Below are 18,400 nucleotides of genomic sequence, written 5' to 3'. Positions count from 1 at the left end.
AAGATCACAGAAAATGGAAATGAAAAGGATACAGAGCGGTAGACTTGTGCATTAGGCACAGAATTTGTATAATGGGAAGAGTCAAGCCAAAACGAAGGATCGACCGAGGTGGATGTCAGACTGATGATACGAACATAGGAAAAAGGAGCCAAAAATTTCATGATGCAATGTGTGCAGAAGAATGGCAGAGAAAGAATAGGCGCCGAAGAGTAGGGAGAATGTTCACAAGGTTAAGTTCCAAAAGTCGACGGATGAGTATGCGAGTGCGTATGACAAGTTGCGATAGCTGAATGCAGATACTGGAACTTAGAGAAGAATGAAGACGAAGCTGGTCAAAAGACTCAGATGTTGATTTGCACGCTTATCAAATTCGCAGTATATCAAAAAGGGGCCGGATGATAGTGCGAGGTTTTGCACAAAAGAGACTCGTGGACGTCAACAACAGCACAGCTGCTGGTTCAGTGATGCGAGTGGATTCGATTGGCGCGTGGGCTATAACGACTCGTCCTTGAAAGTGAACTGACATCGTGCTTGCCATCGCAGCAAGCGCGGACGTTCTCCAGCCGATCGGAGTCTTGTTCCATCATACGCCGAAAGTCTTCTTCGCTATCACGCTCATGCAGGCTGTCCGGAGGAAGACTCCCTTCGTGGATACTGGAGGTGGCATAGCCCGGCCGGCCTCTACGACCAAAAGATCCCTTAAGCGTCGTGTTGAGGATCGTGCTGAGACGGGATGTCGACCCCTGTCGGCCGTCATCAGGAACTTGGAGGCCCGATCCCTGTGACGGTGCGCTCAGCGCGGGCGATACACGGCCTGGGGTTACGGCCTGCCGTACAGACATGGCGGATGCAGCACGCTGCTTGGGCACATTGCGGACAGTACGGCTCCGCGACGAGGAAAATGACATGCGAGTGGTCTGCTGGGACTGCGAACGGAATCCGGGATTGAACTCGTCGATATCTTCCAGCGTGACATTATTATCCTGGCCTTCCTCAGATTCATCCGAGTTTCGAAGTAGAAGATACGAGAGCGCATTGAACCAAGTCTCGTGTCTCTGGCTAGTTGTGGCCGTAAATCGGACCCGACGGCCTGGACTGACGACTTCTAAGCTTCGGCAATGAAGCCCTGGCGGATAAGGGTTGTCGTCAGCAACGACTCGGACAGCCTCAATCGGCACACTCTTCGTCCGCAATTGATTCTTCCCAGCAGTTTGTGGGTCCTGTTCACTCCAGTACAACGTCCGGGTGTACGGATGAATCCAGAAGTAACGACGGTGCCTTGTATTGGAGATCTCTCCAGTCACAGTCCTTCTGGTATACTTCCAGAGGAACTCGCCGATCATGGTCTGAGTGATGGCCTGTATCATGCGAGGATCTGTTCCCGCTGCGTAACCGTTGGGCATGTGATTGGGATAGGCTTGGATGTTGAACCGTTCTTCAAGCTCTGATGCAAATGAAGAAACGGATGATCTGCGGGACACTTGACTTTCCCGTCTGAACTGGGCCCGCGAAGTGTTTGTCTTGGAATGAACCTGAATGCCAGATTCGTTTGGAGTCCGTGGGCGCTGGGTAGAGTTTGATCGGTATGCGGAAGCCGGCGCCAGCGGAGGACCCATCAAACCAGGAGACGGGGGCCGTTGCTCCAAGGACTTCTTTTCGGCTGCCATGATAGCTTCCCGGTGGTCCACGGGTAATGGTGGATGGCTGAGGCTGTGCACACTAGACGACAAGCTCGTAGAGCTCCCTGGGCGACGTTGAGAAGATTGGAGAGATGTCGTCGAAGCATGTTGAGTGGGACGAGGACGCGCCTTTGGCGTTGCAAAGGGCGAGGGTCCAGCTTCCTTGGCTTTGTCGCTATCAGGAGGAGACAATGGGCGCGACGAGACACGTTCCATCAGAATCTGATCAATTTGTTTTGATGACAATATTGTCTGAGCACCGGAATCAGCCTGGTTGGATTGGCGGCTCCTCTCGCGTGTGACGGCGTTGCCAGAGATGGTGCCCAACGGTAAGGCGGCACCGGACTTTCGGTCTTCTGTGTCAGCAACTGCATCTTCGCTTGGGGTATCCCTAGCGATCGACATGGAGTCTGTAGGCCGCTTTTCTTGCAGGGCATCCCTCAAGTGCGCCGGAGGTGTATTCTCATCGGCCAGCTGCAGACCGGGAATGGTTGCAACAGGTGAAGTGGCTCCCACAGGAAGCGTCTCCACCGACCGGATTGACGAATATGAGAGCTCAGGTAGTCGAGAAACTGGCCGTTCGCGGAGTTGTGGTGCAACCGGCTCAGTAGACGCTGAGCTGATATGGGAGATGTCCAGTTCCGCGCTCTCAGACTGCACCACCTTATCTTCAACAATCACAACAGACTCCGGTTCGGAAAGTGATTTCGGTAGGAGAGCTGCGATAGGTTCTGTCTGCTCAGCCAGTATCGAAGAAATCTCTAGCTCCGGGGACTCCGTGCTTGTAGAGTGGTCTGCAACAGAGATAATAGGTACAGGTTCGGGCTCAGGGAGTGCTGCAGCAACGGGTAGGGTATGTTCCGAGAAGATAGTCGAGACATCTAGTTGTGGAGTCTCCGTGTTCGTAGCGTGGTCCGCAAAAGAAAGAACAGGCATCGGTTCTGGCTCGGGAAGAGTAACGGCAACGGGAACTGTATGTTCCGAGAGGACAGTTGAGACGACCATCTGGGGAGCGTATACCTGCTCAGGTCCTGAAAGTCGTGCCATGAGAGGCTCTGTAGACTGAGAGGATATGGAGGACAAGGACAGCTCTCGCGGCAGCGAAGAAGGAAGTGCAACCGGTTCAGTTACTCCGCCGATGAAGTACGATGTAGTCAATTGCGGTAATACAGGAGCCACCGGCGAGGTCTCCTGGGATGAAATCGACGAGAAGTCTAGCTCAGCGACTAGAGGTGCAGGAACACTGGCCATCTCTCGCTCCGCGCCTGATGCATCGTCCCAGGCCATCTTCGGTGGGGTCGGCACGCTGGGTACTTGATCACCATTTGACTCGGCGCCTGACTTGAGAGGTGTCCATTGGGTCGCAGAATTGACCAGCTTGGGTGGCTCCTTGGTCGTCATACCGGCTTCAGCACTGGATGTAGTTGGCCTCACTGGCGTGGCTGGTGCAACAGGCACAGCCTCTTCAACCCCGGCAATTACAGGACTAGCAGACTCCATAGGTTGCCAGGGATCGGTCATCATGCCTGAATCGACCATCGTGGGCTTGGCTGATACGTCCAGAATGGCCTCCGAGGGTCGTCGCGAATCAGCCGTAGGAAGCATACGGGGAGTGGATGCCTGGGAATTAGCGCCAAAAGTTCCGTCGTCATCCTCGCCGCCTTCAAGTTCTGCGAGTTCCTCGAAAAGACTGTGTTTTTCTCGGGGAACCGAATCTTGGGTGAAGCTAGTCGCAGGCGACTCTCGTGCACTCGAAGGCCGGCTACTGTAAGCCATAGCGGCCTCTCCAGACGGACGGATTTTTCTGAGGACACTCCTCTTCTTCCTAAGCCTGTACCTGGGAGCGTGTGCTTGACTGGGGGAGGCGAGCACTTCATCGACGCCTTCATCTTCATCTGCCGAAGTGGATGCCGTGCTGTGATATGAAGAACGGTCCCGAGCCTTGGCCATGATCAAGGATGAAGAAACACGTAGGCGAGGGGTCCTCTGTACAGTATCCTCAGTCTCAGTCAGCTCATCAGTGTCAGAGCTGCCATCAGCCATGCTCTCTATGCCAGTCTGGAAGGCTTCGCTTTCAGTTGCAGTTTCCCGCTCGTTGGCAGTCTCAAATGCATCATCGACCTCGGTAGCAGTGTGGTAAGCGTCGCTGGGGTAGCCAGAGGATTGTTCACCGGAACGGGCGCGAGTCAGCGAGGTCGAAGCGTGACGTGTCGGGGTGGCATCTATGGCGTTGTCCTCCCACTCTGCGTCTTGGATCTCGACCTCAGTCTTCCCCTTGCGGCCAGCTCCGAGCAGATCCGGTCTCGCAGGTTTTCTGAAGGTATCTGGCTTGGTCTTCTGACGTTTGTTGGACGGACCTGCCGGGGCAACAGCTTCACGGCGACGTTGTTCGATCTCATCCCGCGCCTCTTGTAGCATACGCTTCAATTCAATCTTTTCGGTCTTCTCGCGATGAATTGTGCTCTTGAGATTTTGGATCATACGGTGAGCATGGCCGAGGGAACTGCGCAATGTTTCGGTCTCTAGGTGATTGTGACGCGGTGTGAACTTGTTCGGAGACGGTGGTGGTGAGTTCTCTGGCGTGGCTTGGTCGTCGTCCGAAGAACGATGGTCTCGTGGCACTTCGAGCGTGGCTTGCGCTTCCTGCTGACGAAGGCGCATCGCAATCACTTTGGCAAGCTCTTCGTTCTGGGAGTTTAACTCCTCAAGCTTCTTGTGAAGGGCAAGCTTCTCGGCATCTCCAGCATTGAGGTTCCTGCGCAGGAGGTGAATCTCAGCGTCGTTGGCTTTCTGAGCAGCGGCCTGTTCCTCGATCAACCGAGCATTGGCCTGTTTCAACTCCTCCACCTCCCGTTCAATAGCGTTCTTCTCTGACGTGACGGTACCGAGGGCACTGTTTAATCTGTTTTCGCGATCGGCGGCCTCCTTCATCGCGGTCATAAGCTCGTGAGTTCGAGTTTCGAGGTTCCAATTCTCGTCCTTGTAGCGCTCCTCGCTCTCATCCAGCGCCCGGATTCGCTGCGCGTACCCTTCTGCCTCCAGCTCCAGACGTGATTTCTCAAGATTGGCATTCTTCAACGCCTCCTCGCGCTCAGCCAGCATGGCCTGCAATTGACGAACCTGGGCCAGGAGGGAAGTAGAAATCTCGGTCGCGAATTCAATGTCATGGACCCGGCTGGAGGGTTGGTTTCGTTGTTTCCGTGACGGAACGCTCACCTTGCTGGGAGAGTTGGTCGCTTGGCTGGCGAATAGGACGGGGCTGAGTGGCGACTGTTGCTCAGAAGTCAGTATCTTGACGACGGTACAGGAAGCGTTCTGGCCTTACCTTTTGATCAAGCGAGGGCGTGCCCAGGTGGCCTTCATCGCCACCCGCCAGACGTTTCGGAGCCAGGAAGGCTCTAGCAGACTCACGGCCAATTTCATTGTACTCCCTTTCCAGTTCCACGAGCTTCTGGCGCAGTTCCGGTCCGATCTGGTTCTCATCCTGCTGCTGTTCTACCTCTTTCAACTTTTCCTCGAGCTCTCTCTGCTGTTCTATGAGCGCTGTGCCGAGCTTCGAAGCCTCCTCAAGTCTGCGCTCTGTCTCTGCAAGATGAGCTTCAAGAGCTCGTTTGGCCTGTGCTGGAGAAGGTGCATTAAGACTGAACAGCTGCGTGTCAAAAGAGGAGTACCTATGCGCATCGCGGGAAACACGCTCCTCCGTTTTTGAGACGAACGGGTCATCCATCGAAGTCATTCTGGAAGAAAGACCTTGGCCTTCCGCGTCTGTGATGTTGTTGCCTGCTTAGGTCGCGCGCACCACGGGGTGGTCCCTATCGAGTTTGACCAAATAAGGAAAGAGCCGCCTTGTAATGCCGGAAACTCGTTGCCTCGTTCCTCGTTATCACGGTCTCAATTTCAAAGCATCATCTGATCCTTCCTTCGAGCTTTCACGGTTTGATATTCTCGATTTTCAGGTCGTGCGACCTACAAGAACCGACAGCGACGAGATATCCGTCGTTGGAATGTCGAAGTTGGATGCGACAGGGGAAATGATAAGCGCACCGTCGGTCGGCAAGGTGGCAGTGTCCGGGAACTGACTTGGCAGAGGAAGATAGCGCACCAAATATCGTGAAATATCGAGAGAGAACGATCGCAAGCGAATGCGACCCTTCAAATCGAGCGATGTTTGTTTTGTAGGACGGGCCGTAAAACCTGCACTGGCGACGCTGATGACAACAAACGCGTTGTGGACGTACCGGGGAGTGTGCGTGGATGTAGCCAAGGTGTTGGACCAACCACAACAGACCAATGCAAGTTCAACACTCGGGAACGAGCAGCAGTGGTGAACTGGCAAAACAGGGAATAAGACCCAGATAGTGGGTTACAAGATTGGAGGAAGGGAGTTAGAATCGACTACGTCGTACAATTGGGCATTAAATCGGATAGAAAAGAGAATGAAAAGAAGGGAAGTAAAGAGAGACAATAGGTAAATTGATAATGGTGCAAGAAGAGGGAAAAGATTCAAGGAAAGGAAAGCGAAAAGAGGGGAAGAGAGTGTATGAAAAAAAAGAAAAGAAAAAAGAAGTCTAGAGAGATAGATAATAATAAGATGATAATGGCTGTTTAGGTGGACAACAACGAGACGAGAGCGACTCGTTGGGTGGGGAGAGAAAGGAAGGAAGAAGAGAAGAGAGGGAGAGAGAGAGAGAGAAGACAGACAGTGGGAGGAGAGCGAGGAATGGAGTTGAGGTGGAGTGAGGCACATTGTTTGTTGCTTCAATCTAGGATGATAGTATGGGCCGTGCGGGCGATAGTTATTTCGTTTTGTTTCTATCTACTTGCAAACATCTTAATTGAGATCAAATCCCAGGATATGACAATGCTGGAGAGAACAATAATGATCTGATATGTCAGAGATCAGAGATCTAGCTTACTGTTTGAGCGCTCAAATGGTACATTATGACGGGGGAATCACTAACTATTTGACAGGCTTGATCCATAATTCATTGTTATCGTTGCCAATGTCCAATAATACGAGCCAAACTAAGCAAGGTTAGGACAAAGACCATACTTTAACTCTTTCATAATGGTAGATCTCCTGAATAGTGCGTCGTTCACTGGTTGCCATATGGAAATAAACACAGTCAATTGTCCATGTTTACAGTTCTAAGGCTAAGGTGCCACACTCATCCATGGATCGCGCTCCAGGAACGTGGATTGATGCCCAAGGCCTCAAGGCGCTCATCAGTCATGTGATAACATGATAAGTAATAGATCACGTGATTTGCGATAATGATGTGCTCTCTTCTTGCGTTTGTAAACGGCGGGCAGCTATTCTCCGCGCCACAGCACGATAGTTCTGTCCAAGGAGATATTTGTCCCAAGAAAGATGGCGGAAGAAACTCAAGCTACAGACACTGTTCCTCAAATCTCCTTCAAGAAACGCACCAACAAGGCCAAAGCCAACTTCCGCAAGAAGCCCGATACGCCGCCACCTGCTTCAGATTCCGACTCGGATTTCACATCGTCCGATGACGAGGAAGGTCGCCGGATCAAACGACGGCGCAAGAACGCTGCAGTGACTGCCTCTTCGGCTACAGCTGGCCCGCGCAGAAATACAGTCGAAGACCAACCCGCCACCGAAGCAGCCGCTATTCCCTTGACCTCGAGTAACGATGCGACCAAGCACTCCAACTGGTATGACGAGGAGTTGAGTGAGAAGAACCTCTTAGGGACGACAAGAACTCGGCCGGCATCAGGCGCTCCATCTGCGCCCGATGGCACCTACAAGGGCGCCGCGAACTATTCGTCATTCATCCAGAAGAATCCCAATGCGCCTACCAAGCAGTTTGGTCCTATCAAAGCGCCTACCAACGTCCGTACGGTGACAGTCATGGACTTTGCGCCTGATGTATGTAAGGACTGGAAGCAGACTGGGTTCTGCGGTTTTGGAGGTATGTATCTCTTTTTCTTCGTTTTCTGACTAGACAACTCTTACTAACCGTCGCGCAGATTCCTGCAAATTTCTTCACGCTCGAGAGGACTACAAACAAGGCTGGGAGCTGGACCGAGAATGGGAGATTGGTACAAAAGGCAAGCAATTGAGTGGTCGGGTCGTCTCGAAACGAAGCGGCGACGCGAAGAGTGCCGAAGACGATGAGGATGATGATGACGAAGAACTTCTCGAGAGCATTCCATTTGCATGCATCATCTGCAAGAGCTCCTATAAAAGTCCTATCATTACGAAATGCGGCCATTACTTTTGCGAGTCATGCGCCCTGCAGCGATATCGGAAGAACCCCTCGTGTGCTGCATGCGGGGCAGGCACTGGTGGCGTCTTCAACGTCGCAAAAAAGCTGAATCACTTGCTGGACAAGAAGAGGGAGCGTGCGAGAAAACTACGAGAACAAGCGATTGCGGAGGGTGAGGAGGTCAGCAGCGATGAGGAGGAGGGTGATGAGGAGACCTAATTTTTCCTGCTGTGATGACCATTCATGAATGGCATGGCACTGTAACTAGTTGCGCTGGCCGCAAGGTACGGAGTATACAATATGTAAAACAAAGCATATCACTGCTCCGGTTATATATTTCTAATGTCTCTGAGATCTCGGACGGAACAGCCACTGCAAGTTTGACTGCTGTATTTGCTGTGGGTATGTGTCGAGGCCGAATAAGCTTTCGCGCATTTCCGAGTTCTTAAGCTTGTCCACGTATGGTTATCTTTCTAGGCAGCAACAATTAGTCTACCATGAGCAAGTTAGTTCTACGTACTTCAATTTGATAATAAATACTCCGTAGTCTAATCCGCAATCTGAGACCGTGGTGCCATGATGCAAGTGACATGCTCCACTGACGTTGCATTCCATCGAGGCCAAAAAGCCTTACGACAACATCCTACCGGATAGATAGTTGATAGGCAAGAATCAGAGTCATTGTGAGATGTCACACCCACTATCAGTTCCTATGTTTAGATTAACAAAACAACAAAGGGGAAAAAAAGAGGCCTAAAGGTTCACCCTTGTTCAAGACCTATCTATGTCGAACTACCCTGTCTTCTTAACTCACTTGATCGTCCTGATCTGGAGAATCGGTTACTTGGCTCGTCCATAGCATTGGTTGAAGAAATTGACCCTGCTGATCAGCGGGATATCAACCTCCACAACTTCGCAACGCAATGTCATGGCATCATCGCCACACAGAAAGGCCATGAGAAACATCACAGGAAGAGCCATGGTTGCGGTGCCAGGCCACGTACGTACGCACCGAAGTGGACAAAAAAGTCTGTCTGGGGCAACGCCACGCGCGAACCTTGGTAAGTTCCCCAGATTCAATCCGCCTTTGAGGGCCTCAGAAGTCAGAACCAACTGAGTCCGGCTCCTCCACAGGCAGACATCCTCACGCTGTCAGAGACTATGATCACATTTCATCTCTTCAATGCGACCATGATCTTATCAATGGCTGAACAGACTGTCAGGGGCCCGCGAACACCCTTTATGACAATAGCGTTCTGAGCCGTCCAAGCGGGTTCCTTTTAATGTCCACTTTGTGCTGTCGTGAGCGCCAAGCTTCCCCGCTAAAGACGCTAAACCACGGGACAGGTCCAGTATGGGTGAAAGACGGACGCTGACTGGTTGACCCCTGGCCCCTGGGTCTGCCTAACGCTTCTAGTTGCTAACAGTCAACCACTGACTTTACTAAGTGGATAGTAGTCGACCTAGTAGGCTAGTACATTGTAGTAAGTAGCATGGCTCAGCCAGTGGAGAATAAGCATATGCCCCTCAAAGTCAAGTCAAATCTAGTGCCAAAATGAGCCCCCCCATAGCCCCAACTCGACACCCGTGGTTGAGAGACGAATCTACCTTTCACTGGTCGCCCCCAAATCCAATATGGACGGGTCCCTTTTTCCTGGGGTGGCTGCACTGGGCTCTGAAGCTAATACAAAATTCACCCTTTCCGCTCCTGAGTTCTTTTTCTCTCTTCAGTTTCTGTTGCCTTTGGTGGTTTGCGGTTGATATACTTCCCGGCGGCCTACTCTCACCCGGCTGCTTTGCTTGTCGCCATACTCCTTTTAATAAATCAGGCCGGTCCCTAACTCAATGGCTAAACTTTGATGTTGATCTCAGGGTGTTATTGTTTGGATACACCATATGTGCTATCGTGGTTGGTATAGCGAGTCATTCATACTGGAGATATATCACCACCACAACCGCAACAATCACAATGAAAAGCAGTTCCCGAATCATATGCTGCGCGACTCTGCTGCTCCTAATACCGCTGTATCTTGTAAAGGTGCACCTGGAAGATTTCTGCGACCAGTACCGTGCAGGCACATACCTGGTCGACTGGACCAAATCGCGATATTTCCCGCAGACCGTCCCCACCCTCCCTCATGGACGAATAGGCGACAAAGTCATTGTCATGGCTAAGCTGGAAGAAGAACACACGGAGTGGGTGGAGGAAGAACTGCCAGAGTACGTCGAACAATCCTTGCACCCAAACCGTCTACCTTACTAACAAAACCCCGACAGCTGGCAGCGCGCAATCTACACCGTCAACCCCTCCAAAGCAACCACCGCAGACAAGAAGAAGCTCACCACCCCGCTGAACAAAGGCCACGAGTCCATGGCCTACCTCACCTACCTAATCGACCACTACGACGCCCTCCCCTCCACCATCGCCTTCCTCCACTCCCACCGCGCCGGCTTCCTCATGGCCTGGCACGTCGACGCCCCGCTCCACGATAACGTCGCAGCCATGCGCGCCCTCCAGCTCGACTTCGTCCAGCGCAATGGCTACGTCAACCTCCGCTGCAACTGGAACCCCGGCTGCAAGGCCGCCCACCGTCTCAACCGCCACATCACCGAGCAGGTCTGGGCGGAGATCTTCGACGGAACGAGCACCCCGCCGCTGAACGCGACGACTTCCCCGGCCAGTGCAGCAATGGCCGCGGATGCAGCGCACCAGCAGAAGTTCCTGGCGAAACCGAAAGAAGTCGGCGCCGCGTGCTGTGCGCAGTTCGCCGTGTCGCGGGAGCAGGTCCTCCAGCGGCCGCGCGACGATTATATCAGATTCCGGCGGTGGGTTATCGATACCGACAAGGACGATGCGTCGAGTGGGCGGGTGATGGAGTTCCTGTGGCATATTATTTTCGGCCAGGAAGCTGTATAGTAAGTTTTCCTGACTATATTTTCCCCCGATGAGTGTGGGCGTGGGCGCGGGCTGACCTTTTTTGTAGTTGTCCCGACGAGGAAGTCTGCTATTGTCAGGTCTATGGGAAATGCTGAATTCGCAGTCTTAGCCTGCGTGGTCGTTTTGCGATGGCGTTTATATATAGACGATTGTCATTGAGATACCTGGTCGCTTACTTACCCTGTACATATAGACAAATTTGGTATTTCTTTTAGGAACCTGACATGTGTCTTACCAGGACAGACATCATTATTGTGATGCACGTGTTCAAGGGTTGAAGTCTTTTTCTAGTCATACAGGTATATCATTACTCACTAACTGTTTCATGTCACATGGACACGAAGATCTCATTTAGACTCCATGTACTCCTCGACTCGCTCAATGAGATCCGCTTTCTTTCCCGCTGTCGAGCGCCCATGAGCGGTCAGAAAGTCCTTGAGAACCGCTACAGTAAGCTGTATCACATATCACCCGTTAGCAACCTTCAGACAGTCGGCAGGCAAGCAACTTACCTTCGAAAGGCTTCCTTTCTCATAGTGAAGCCGGACCTCGACCTCCACTCCTTCAGGCCCGCTCTCTGACTTGATCCGTTTTGACGGATGACTGGAAGCTTCGTCGCCATCGGCGGCTCGGTCCTTGGCGCTCCGTTTCACCAAGGTGCTCTTTGGGCCATGCGCTGCCGGTGTCGCGTACTGTTTTTCTAATTCGTCTGCCCACGACAGGACGTACTCCCCAGCACGCTGGGACAGGTTAGCAATGTTTCATCGCGGAAAGCGCAGAGAACAACTAAACGAAAAGTAACCCACCTTGTCAATCTGGCGGTATTTCGGTATTGTTTTGTCTTCGGGCTTTTCAGGAAGGTCTTCATCCAGTGCAAGGGCCTGCAGAATGCGATAATGCCATTGGAGCGCTGCAGGGAACAATCAGCATTCCTTTGTCAATGAATTAAACCTCCCAGCTTACATGGATTTGGAAATTTCTGCGGTTCGTATGATGCCTTGGGAAGCTGCAGCTGTTGCACGATTGTCCGCATTTGGTCGATCAAGGGCTCTGGCGCTACATTCAGTGTTGTTTCGGGATTTTGTCGAACATCGTCCGCGTATGGTAGGGGTATAATCCACATTCCAGGAGGAAATTTCTGGACGCCATTTTCGTCGACCTTCTCTTCACCCGCCATCATTGCGCCCAGCACTGGAGCCGCGTTTTTGCGGGGAATGAACCAGACAAGAGCCATCTTGTGATCCTTCAAGAGCTTCTGGTGCAAAGCAGAGAATACACGCGTTGAGCCCACGTAATCCTCCTCAGAAGGGTAGATGAAGAATGGGTGCTTGACGTTGGCCCAGAAAGGGAGAGCGGAGAGTGGCTTGAATCCAATGATACGGATCACTGGGTCGCCGAAGTGTCTCAGGGCCTTTTGCTCCTCGGAAGTGAAGGACACCTGATCATTACCAAATTTGTATGCTTTCCGTATCTCTGACTTTTCAACGGTGCGAGCAGTATCATCTGCGATCTGGGTAGTTACGCCTTTGACGATCTGAGGCTTCTCCCCGCCAAGCCAGACATAACAGCTGCGTGCAGGTGCCTGGCGTTTGAACAAGAGATATCCTGTCACGGAGATCTTGAAGTTCGGCCCAAGCTCCAGCGGCATGTTCGAAAAATGCGCCCGGCGCGGGACCGACCGGGAATTTATGCTGGACAGGAGGCCGTTCAGCAGCGAAATCCCATCTCCGGAGGCAGTCGACGCCTTTGAATCGTCTTTCAAGTACACAGGAGCCTCTGCATCAGTTGGTGAGGTTCTGTAGATGATATCCTGTACAATGTGAGCCACAAAATCGCCTACAGTGACAGTCAACGCCGGCTCGTCTTACGTCATAGAACTTGGAGCTGTCGAACTCATGCTCAGGCCGAGAGATCGGAAACAGCTCAATGGTCACCCCCAGATCGTAGAGATCTTTCGCGCGGACGGTGGCAGCTGATCGCTGACTCTTACTATCCCCGTGAGGGTTATCATTGTCTGTGACGATGAACAATCGCCGGGATAGAAAGTTGGGAGCTTTGGACGTGAATATCTGATTCGCACAGAAAAGTACATTGGCCATGGAGACCCGCTCTTTCGATGGCACGAGCACATCTCTTGCTTTCCCTTCGTCCTCTGCCAGAGCTCGGAGTTCTTTCACCTCTCGTGCTGAAGGGACATCTAGATCCGTAAAAAGGTAGCAGTGAGGATAGGATAGATCCCCACGGCTGTTCTCATCCTCGTCATAGAATTTGGACGCCTGTGTCCCGTACAGTAATACGCCGATCATGTCACGGGGATTGGATATAATGCGTTGTTGCATGAGGTGGTATGCGCATTTCAAAGCCGCGGTGGTCGGTGATTCTTCCACTCTCTTCTTAGGATCAGATGATGGACGCGGAGTCAACATTGAATCGCTGACTTCGATGGCGAAGAGCACGGCGTCCTTTACTGCTTTGTAGCCCTGCGAGACATCTTTAGTGCATGACGCCTTGGCAATGGTAGGATTTCGCATACAGTCTCATCGATTTCCTCCTCCTCTTCCAATGCCTCATCATCCCGGTATGGATTGTCATCAGCCATGATGAGCCACTGTAATAGTGAATGAATTTAGAAACTACAGCCTAGGAACGAAGAAGGAGAAAAGAGGTACATTGAAAGCAAGAAAATATGGTCGGTATTTACATCACCTCCTTCTCTGCCTTGAGTCCTACCGCTCTGCTGCCTGCGTGCCCGCCGCCTTCAACGAGTGACGCGATCTCGTCAAATGGGAGCAACGCGGGGAAACACGAACATCACGTGAATGTGCCAAGACTTGATGACCCCAAATCATTGCTGATTGGCCAAAACTTCTAGCTGCCGCTGTTCCGTCATCAACCAACTGAGTACCTAGGTATCTACCTGGTTCTCCAGTTACAATTCCTTCTTGCCACAATTCTTTCATTGAGCGGTCAAATACTATTCGGTGTATTTTGTGGGCTCCTGTGTGGCTGATGATAGACAGATAGACAGCGGCCGACCTTTTCAAATACATTGTCATCGCATCTCTCCATGGCTCTCCGCCGGCCATTAACGCTTCCGAGGCACATACTGAATGGAGCTTGTTCAGGCGTGCGATCAACTGTGTCTCGCACCGCTCTGACTTATGTGCAGGAGCAGAGGAAGGGGCTTGCAACAGCAGTTCCCCCGGTCACTCAAGATGCAACTGGGTCCAAGGGCCCCACGGCAATGGTCTTCCTCAACATGGGTGGGCCATCAAAAACTGACGAAGTGGAAGATTTTCTGAGCAGATTATTCGTATGCACCCCTCAATATACCTAACCCTGCCACTCTGTACGAGACTGACAATTTCTGTCTTTGTATTCCAGGCCGATGGCGATCTGATTCCTCTCGGACGACTTCAATCCTACCTCGGGCCTCTCATCGCTAAGCGCAGGACTCCAAAGATCCAACGGCAATACTCGGATATTGGTGGAGGCTCGCCGATCAGGAAATGGTCCGAGTATCAGTGCGAGGAGATGTGCAAATTGCTGGACAAAATCAATCCCGAAACGGCTCCTCACAAGCCTTACGTCGCATTCCGGTACGCCGACCCTCTGACGGAGGAAATGTATACAAAGTTATTGGAAGATGGGTTCGGCAATGGGCGAGGAGGGCGCGCTGTCGCGTTCACACAGTACCCCCAGTATTCGTGTTCCACAACGGGTAGCTCGCTAAACGAGTTGTGGAAATGGAGAACCAGGCTGGAGGGTAGGCGTGCAAATGGCGACATGCAGCCCTCCGGTGCCCTCCAGTGGAGTGTCATTGATCGATGGCCAACGCACCCTGGCCTCGTGGAGGCTTTCGCTCGGAACATTGAGGAGCAGCTGAAGACCTACCCGGAGGAGAAGCGGAACGGTGTCGTTCTCTTGTTCTCAGCCCACAGTCTGCCTATGAGTGTTGTTAACAGAGGTGAGACTCATCTTCTTCCTGATCAACGGGATCTGCTCACTAACAGATCTCCTAGGTGACCCTTACCCTGCTGAAGTCGCTGCAACTGTGCATGCTGTCATGCAAAGATTGAATTTCAGCAACCCTTACCGACTGTGCTGGCAGTCCCAGGTGGGACCGTCAGCTTGGCTTGGAGCCCAGACTAGCGATACGGTCGAGAACTATGTCAAACGTGGACAGACCGATATTATTCTAGTCCCCATTGCCTTCACCAGCGATCATATCGAGACTCTGTACGAGTTGGACCTGGAAGTGATTAAGGAAGCAAACTCCCCGGGAGTCAAGCGAGCTGAGAGTTTGAATGGTAACCCCATTTTCATCCAGGCACTAGCAGACATTGCCCAAAAGCACCTCCGTAAGGGAGAGAAGTGCTCATTACAGATGACTCTGCGCTGTCAAGGTTGTAAGAGCGACCGGTGCCTGGAACAGAAGAAATTCTTTGCTGGTGAGAAAATGTCTTCTCTTGTAGTTTAGTTTATTTCTATTATGGCTGTTCTCAGTCGTTGTATACAATATTAGAGGCCATTTTCCTCGGGGCGTTAGGTTGTGTTGTCATACGAGGTGATTTATTCGCGGAGCGCAGCAAAGCAATGTATATTGTTGAGAAGTCCGAGCATATAATCCCATTGCATTGTTGGTCTTCAATGGTTGTGACCTCTATAGGTATATATAAACAATATGGACGGAGCGTTTCCCGTAAAGTCTCATAGTCAACCTTGACAGCGACTTTGTCACCATTCAGAGTCGCACACGTGCAACAACAACAAATCAAGTACCTTATCAAGAATTGCCCGACATTAGCCCAACGTCTCAAATCTCAACCCTTGATAAGAACGATTGGACAAACTCTCATAGTGTTGCTTGATAACTTACATGGGATCGGGCTGACGCAAAGCCAACGGCCGCGAAGTCACTCCAGCTCCGTTCCCAGTTCTCGTGTGGAATTGGTAATCATGAGTTCATGACGGCCACTTCGGCCCCCAAGCTATCTCCATAATCATCCCCATCCCCTTCATTCTTGGCCATCCCCTCGCTTGATCATTACATTGTTTCGTCCCAGGGGTGAGAGCCGTCGTGATACATATGATTCCCAATTTATTGTTATCATCAATGCCACCAAGGTTATCGCGAATGTAGATTCTAACCTCGTTCCACCTCAGGATCCAGGAAGCTTCTCACTTTTATTGAATTTCTTTATCGTCAGCGATGGAGAACGAGGACGCGTTTGAGGCGGATGCACAGCTGCACGCCAGAGCTGTCTCGTCAAACTCAGGTGTTCGAACCACTTCAGGTGACAGTATCAAGGACACAGTCCGATTGCGTGTCCAGGAAACAACGCCGTTACTAGCAGGCCATGGAAATGCGGAAGACTCGGAGCAGAACGTAGCTGGCCAGAGGGCCGGTTGCTGGAATTTCTTCAGACGGCCTCATGTGCGTTGAGATAATGCTCCCGATTCAAACCCATCCATCGCGTTCTGATCTCTTTCTAGGTCTTTTGGTTGTTTCCGTTTCTGCTTCTCTACATGCTAGGGTTTGCTGGTGCGGCTGTCCCCAAGATCAATCTGATTCTTTCTCTTGTTTGCAGGGACTATCTTTCCAAGAAGGCTTCGCAGGATCCTAACTTTACGTATCTGCCTGTTATCATCGGGGAAGACAACCCCCAGTGCCAGGTGCCCGAGGTGCAGTCTCTCGTGGCTCAATTTCAGCTCTACCTCAATTTGATTGCAGGAATCCTGTCCGCATTGGTCAGTCCGCGGCTCGGTCATATGTCAGACCGTTATGGCAGGACAAAGTTGATCGCCCTGAGCTCGCTTGGAGCTGTGCTTGGCGAAACACTCACAACCCTCGTCGCAGCCAGACCGGAGCAATTTTCCATCAACCTACTCCTAGTAGGCGCTCTACTGGACGGCATTGGAGGCTCATTCACCACGGTATTGGCCCTGGCTACCTCTTACGCCTCCGATTGTACTGTCCCAGAAAAACGTAGCGTCGCGTTTGGGTATCTTCACGGCGCTCTCTTCATTGGATTGGCCTCTGGGCCACTCATTGCAGCGATCGTCCTGAAGAAGACCGGAGAGATGATACATATTTTCGCTGCGGGCCTGGCGTTCCATGCGCTGTTCTTCTTCATGGTTCTGTTCGTCATTCCAGAATCGCTGTCAAATGAGCAACAGCAAGCTGCGAGAGAGAACCACCGGATGAAGTTCACTCGAAAGGAGACTGGCGGCTGGTTTTCTCCTTCTTGGTTTCGACACTTGAACCCAAAGAACCTCATCACCCCACTCTCCATTCTGTGTCCGCCTGTTGGACGTCCCAGCTCTCTTTTTCCTAACCGCAAGGGCGCAAGCCCTGCCCTGCGAGGAAACATCATACTTCTTGCTGCCATTGATACAGTCGTATTTGGTGTTGCCTTTGGCACCGCCCAGCTTGTGATTATTTATGCTGAATTCATGTTCGGATGGGGAAATGTCGAATCCAGCATCTACATCTCGGTCGTCAGCACTGTGCGCGTGCTTGTTCTTTTCTTGGTGCATCCTATCGTCACACGCATCTTCCACAAGCGTACCACCGAACAGCGCGCTATCCCCGGCTCCAATAGGGTGGAGCTTGTGGTTATACAGATATCCATCTTTTTCGATTTTCTTGGCTATGTGGGATATGCACTTGTACGAAGCAGTGCGCTTATGACTCTTTCAGGCATTGTCGCCGCTCTAGGAAGCCTAGCTACGCCTACGCTGCAATCATCGTTGACCAAGCACGTGCCCCGTGATCGAGTCGGGCAAATACTCGGTGCTAAAGGGCTCTTGCATGCTCTGGCTAGAGTAGTCGCGCCTACTTTATGCAATCTCGTCTATAGCCTGACAGTGGGCAAATTTACTCAAACAGTCTTCGTTTCTCTGGCAGCTGTGTTGTTCTTGGCGATCTGCAGTAGCTTCTACATATCACCAAATGGTTCGGCATTATTCCCCTCCACCTACTAGAGGCGAAATGCTAACGCTATGCAGTATCTATTGACGAGTCTCAGCCAAGCAGTCCTCTCCTTGAGGCGAACGAAGACGGGGAATTAGATGAGGACACTCTCTTACGCTCTTAGAATTATATACAAGGCGGAATCAGTGATAGACCCTTTGCTGTAATGTGTACGTTTTTGGTTCGGCGTCGGAGTACATTCAGTAGCAATTGTTTCTAAATATTGAAATCATCTCAAGATGTCCACGATGAAGCTCAGAGGAGCTGGTTGCGATGATATCTCTACAGGTACAATAAGGGACACTCTGCGAATTTCTCGTTCAGTTATACAAATTAAGGATTATAGGAAAACAACAGAAATATAGCAAAGAGCAATTGACGCTGATAGTTGTTGTCGTATGATCCTAGCTGGATCCGGAGAGCGATCGGAGGGCTACGGCACGCGACAAAGCCTGCAAGTGCACCGCATGCAAACTTTCCGCTGGAGCTCAAGGAAAAGTCCACCGAAACTGCTCCGTTGAAGCTCCCAACCCAATTGTGCCCATTGGCGTCCCTCAACCTTCTTTCGGGCATT

The 18,400-nt window shown here is 51.6% G+C and overlaps 6 protein-coding genes across 6 annotated transcripts; 4 read left to right on the top strand and 2 right to left on the bottom strand.

Annotated features, from left to right (window-relative positions):
• Window positions 1-458: 458 nt before the first annotated feature.
• Window positions 459-5,415, bottom strand: Aspvir_004361 (putative nuclear migration protein (ApsA); the record flags this gene model as incomplete). Its single annotated transcript, XM_043267590.1, has 2 exons — window positions 459-4,949; window positions 5,005-5,415. The coding sequence occupies 2 exons, from the start codon at window positions 5,413-5,415 to the stop codon at window positions 459-461; spliced, it is 4,902 nt and encodes a 1,633-aa protein (XP_043123525.1).
• A 1,635-nt stretch (window positions 5,416-7,050) lies between these two features.
• On the top strand, window positions 7,051-8,131 carry Aspvir_004360 (U2-type spliceosomal complex subunit CWC24; the record flags this gene model as incomplete). Its single annotated transcript, XM_043267589.1, has 2 exons — window positions 7,051-7,615; window positions 7,674-8,131. The coding sequence occupies 2 exons, from the start codon at window positions 7,051-7,053 to the stop codon at window positions 8,129-8,131; spliced, it is 1,023 nt and encodes a 340-aa protein (XP_043123524.1).
• A 1,750-nt stretch (window positions 8,132-9,881) lies between these two features.
• Aspvir_004359 (DUF3431 domain-containing protein) lies at window positions 9,882-10,829 on the top strand (the record flags this gene model as incomplete). Its single annotated transcript, XM_043267588.1, has 2 exons — window positions 9,882-10,132; window positions 10,190-10,829. The coding sequence occupies 2 exons, from the start codon at window positions 9,882-9,884 to the stop codon at window positions 10,827-10,829; spliced, it is 891 nt and encodes a 296-aa protein (XP_043123523.1).
• Window positions 10,830-11,197: 368 nt separating this feature from the next.
• On the bottom strand, window positions 11,198-13,449 carry akuA (putative DSB repair complex subunit Ku70; the record flags this gene model as incomplete). The annotated part of the gene is made up of 6 exons (XM_043267587.1): window positions 11,198-11,305; window positions 11,363-11,590; window positions 11,657-11,760; window positions 11,814-12,660; window positions 12,719-13,330; window positions 13,384-13,449. 6 exons carry the CDS (start codon window positions 13,447-13,449, stop codon window positions 11,198-11,200), a joined length of 1,965 nt encoding a protein of 654 aa, XP_043123522.1.
• Window positions 13,450-13,917: 468 nt separating this feature from the next.
• Window positions 13,918-15,330, top strand: Aspvir_004357 (ferrochelatase HEM15; the record flags this gene model as incomplete). The annotated part of the gene is made up of 3 exons (XM_043267586.1): window positions 13,918-14,163; window positions 14,235-14,817; window positions 14,873-15,330. 3 exons carry the CDS (start codon window positions 13,918-13,920, stop codon window positions 15,328-15,330), a joined length of 1,287 nt encoding a protein of 428 aa, XP_043123521.1.
• Window positions 15,331-16,062: 732 nt separating this feature from the next.
• Aspvir_004356 (putative tetracycline-efflux transporter) lies at window positions 16,063-17,950 on the top strand (the record flags this gene model as incomplete). Its single annotated transcript, XM_043267585.1, has 3 exons — window positions 16,063-16,287; window positions 16,347-17,808; window positions 17,862-17,950. 3 exons carry the CDS (start codon window positions 16,063-16,065, stop codon window positions 17,948-17,950), a joined length of 1,776 nt encoding a protein of 591 aa, XP_043123520.1.
• Between the last annotated feature and the right edge of the window lie 450 nt (window positions 17,951-18,400).

Source organism: Aspergillus viridinutans (assembly GCF_018404265.1).
Source record: "Aspergillus viridinutans IFM 47045 DNA, scaffold_2, whole genome shotgun sequence".
Lineage (NCBI taxonomy): Eukaryota > Fungi > Ascomycota > Eurotiomycetes > Eurotiales > Aspergillaceae > Aspergillus > Aspergillus viridinutans.
The sequence above is the reverse complement of the archived record's forward strand: the minus strand, read 5'-3'. Positions and strand labels throughout refer to the sequence as shown.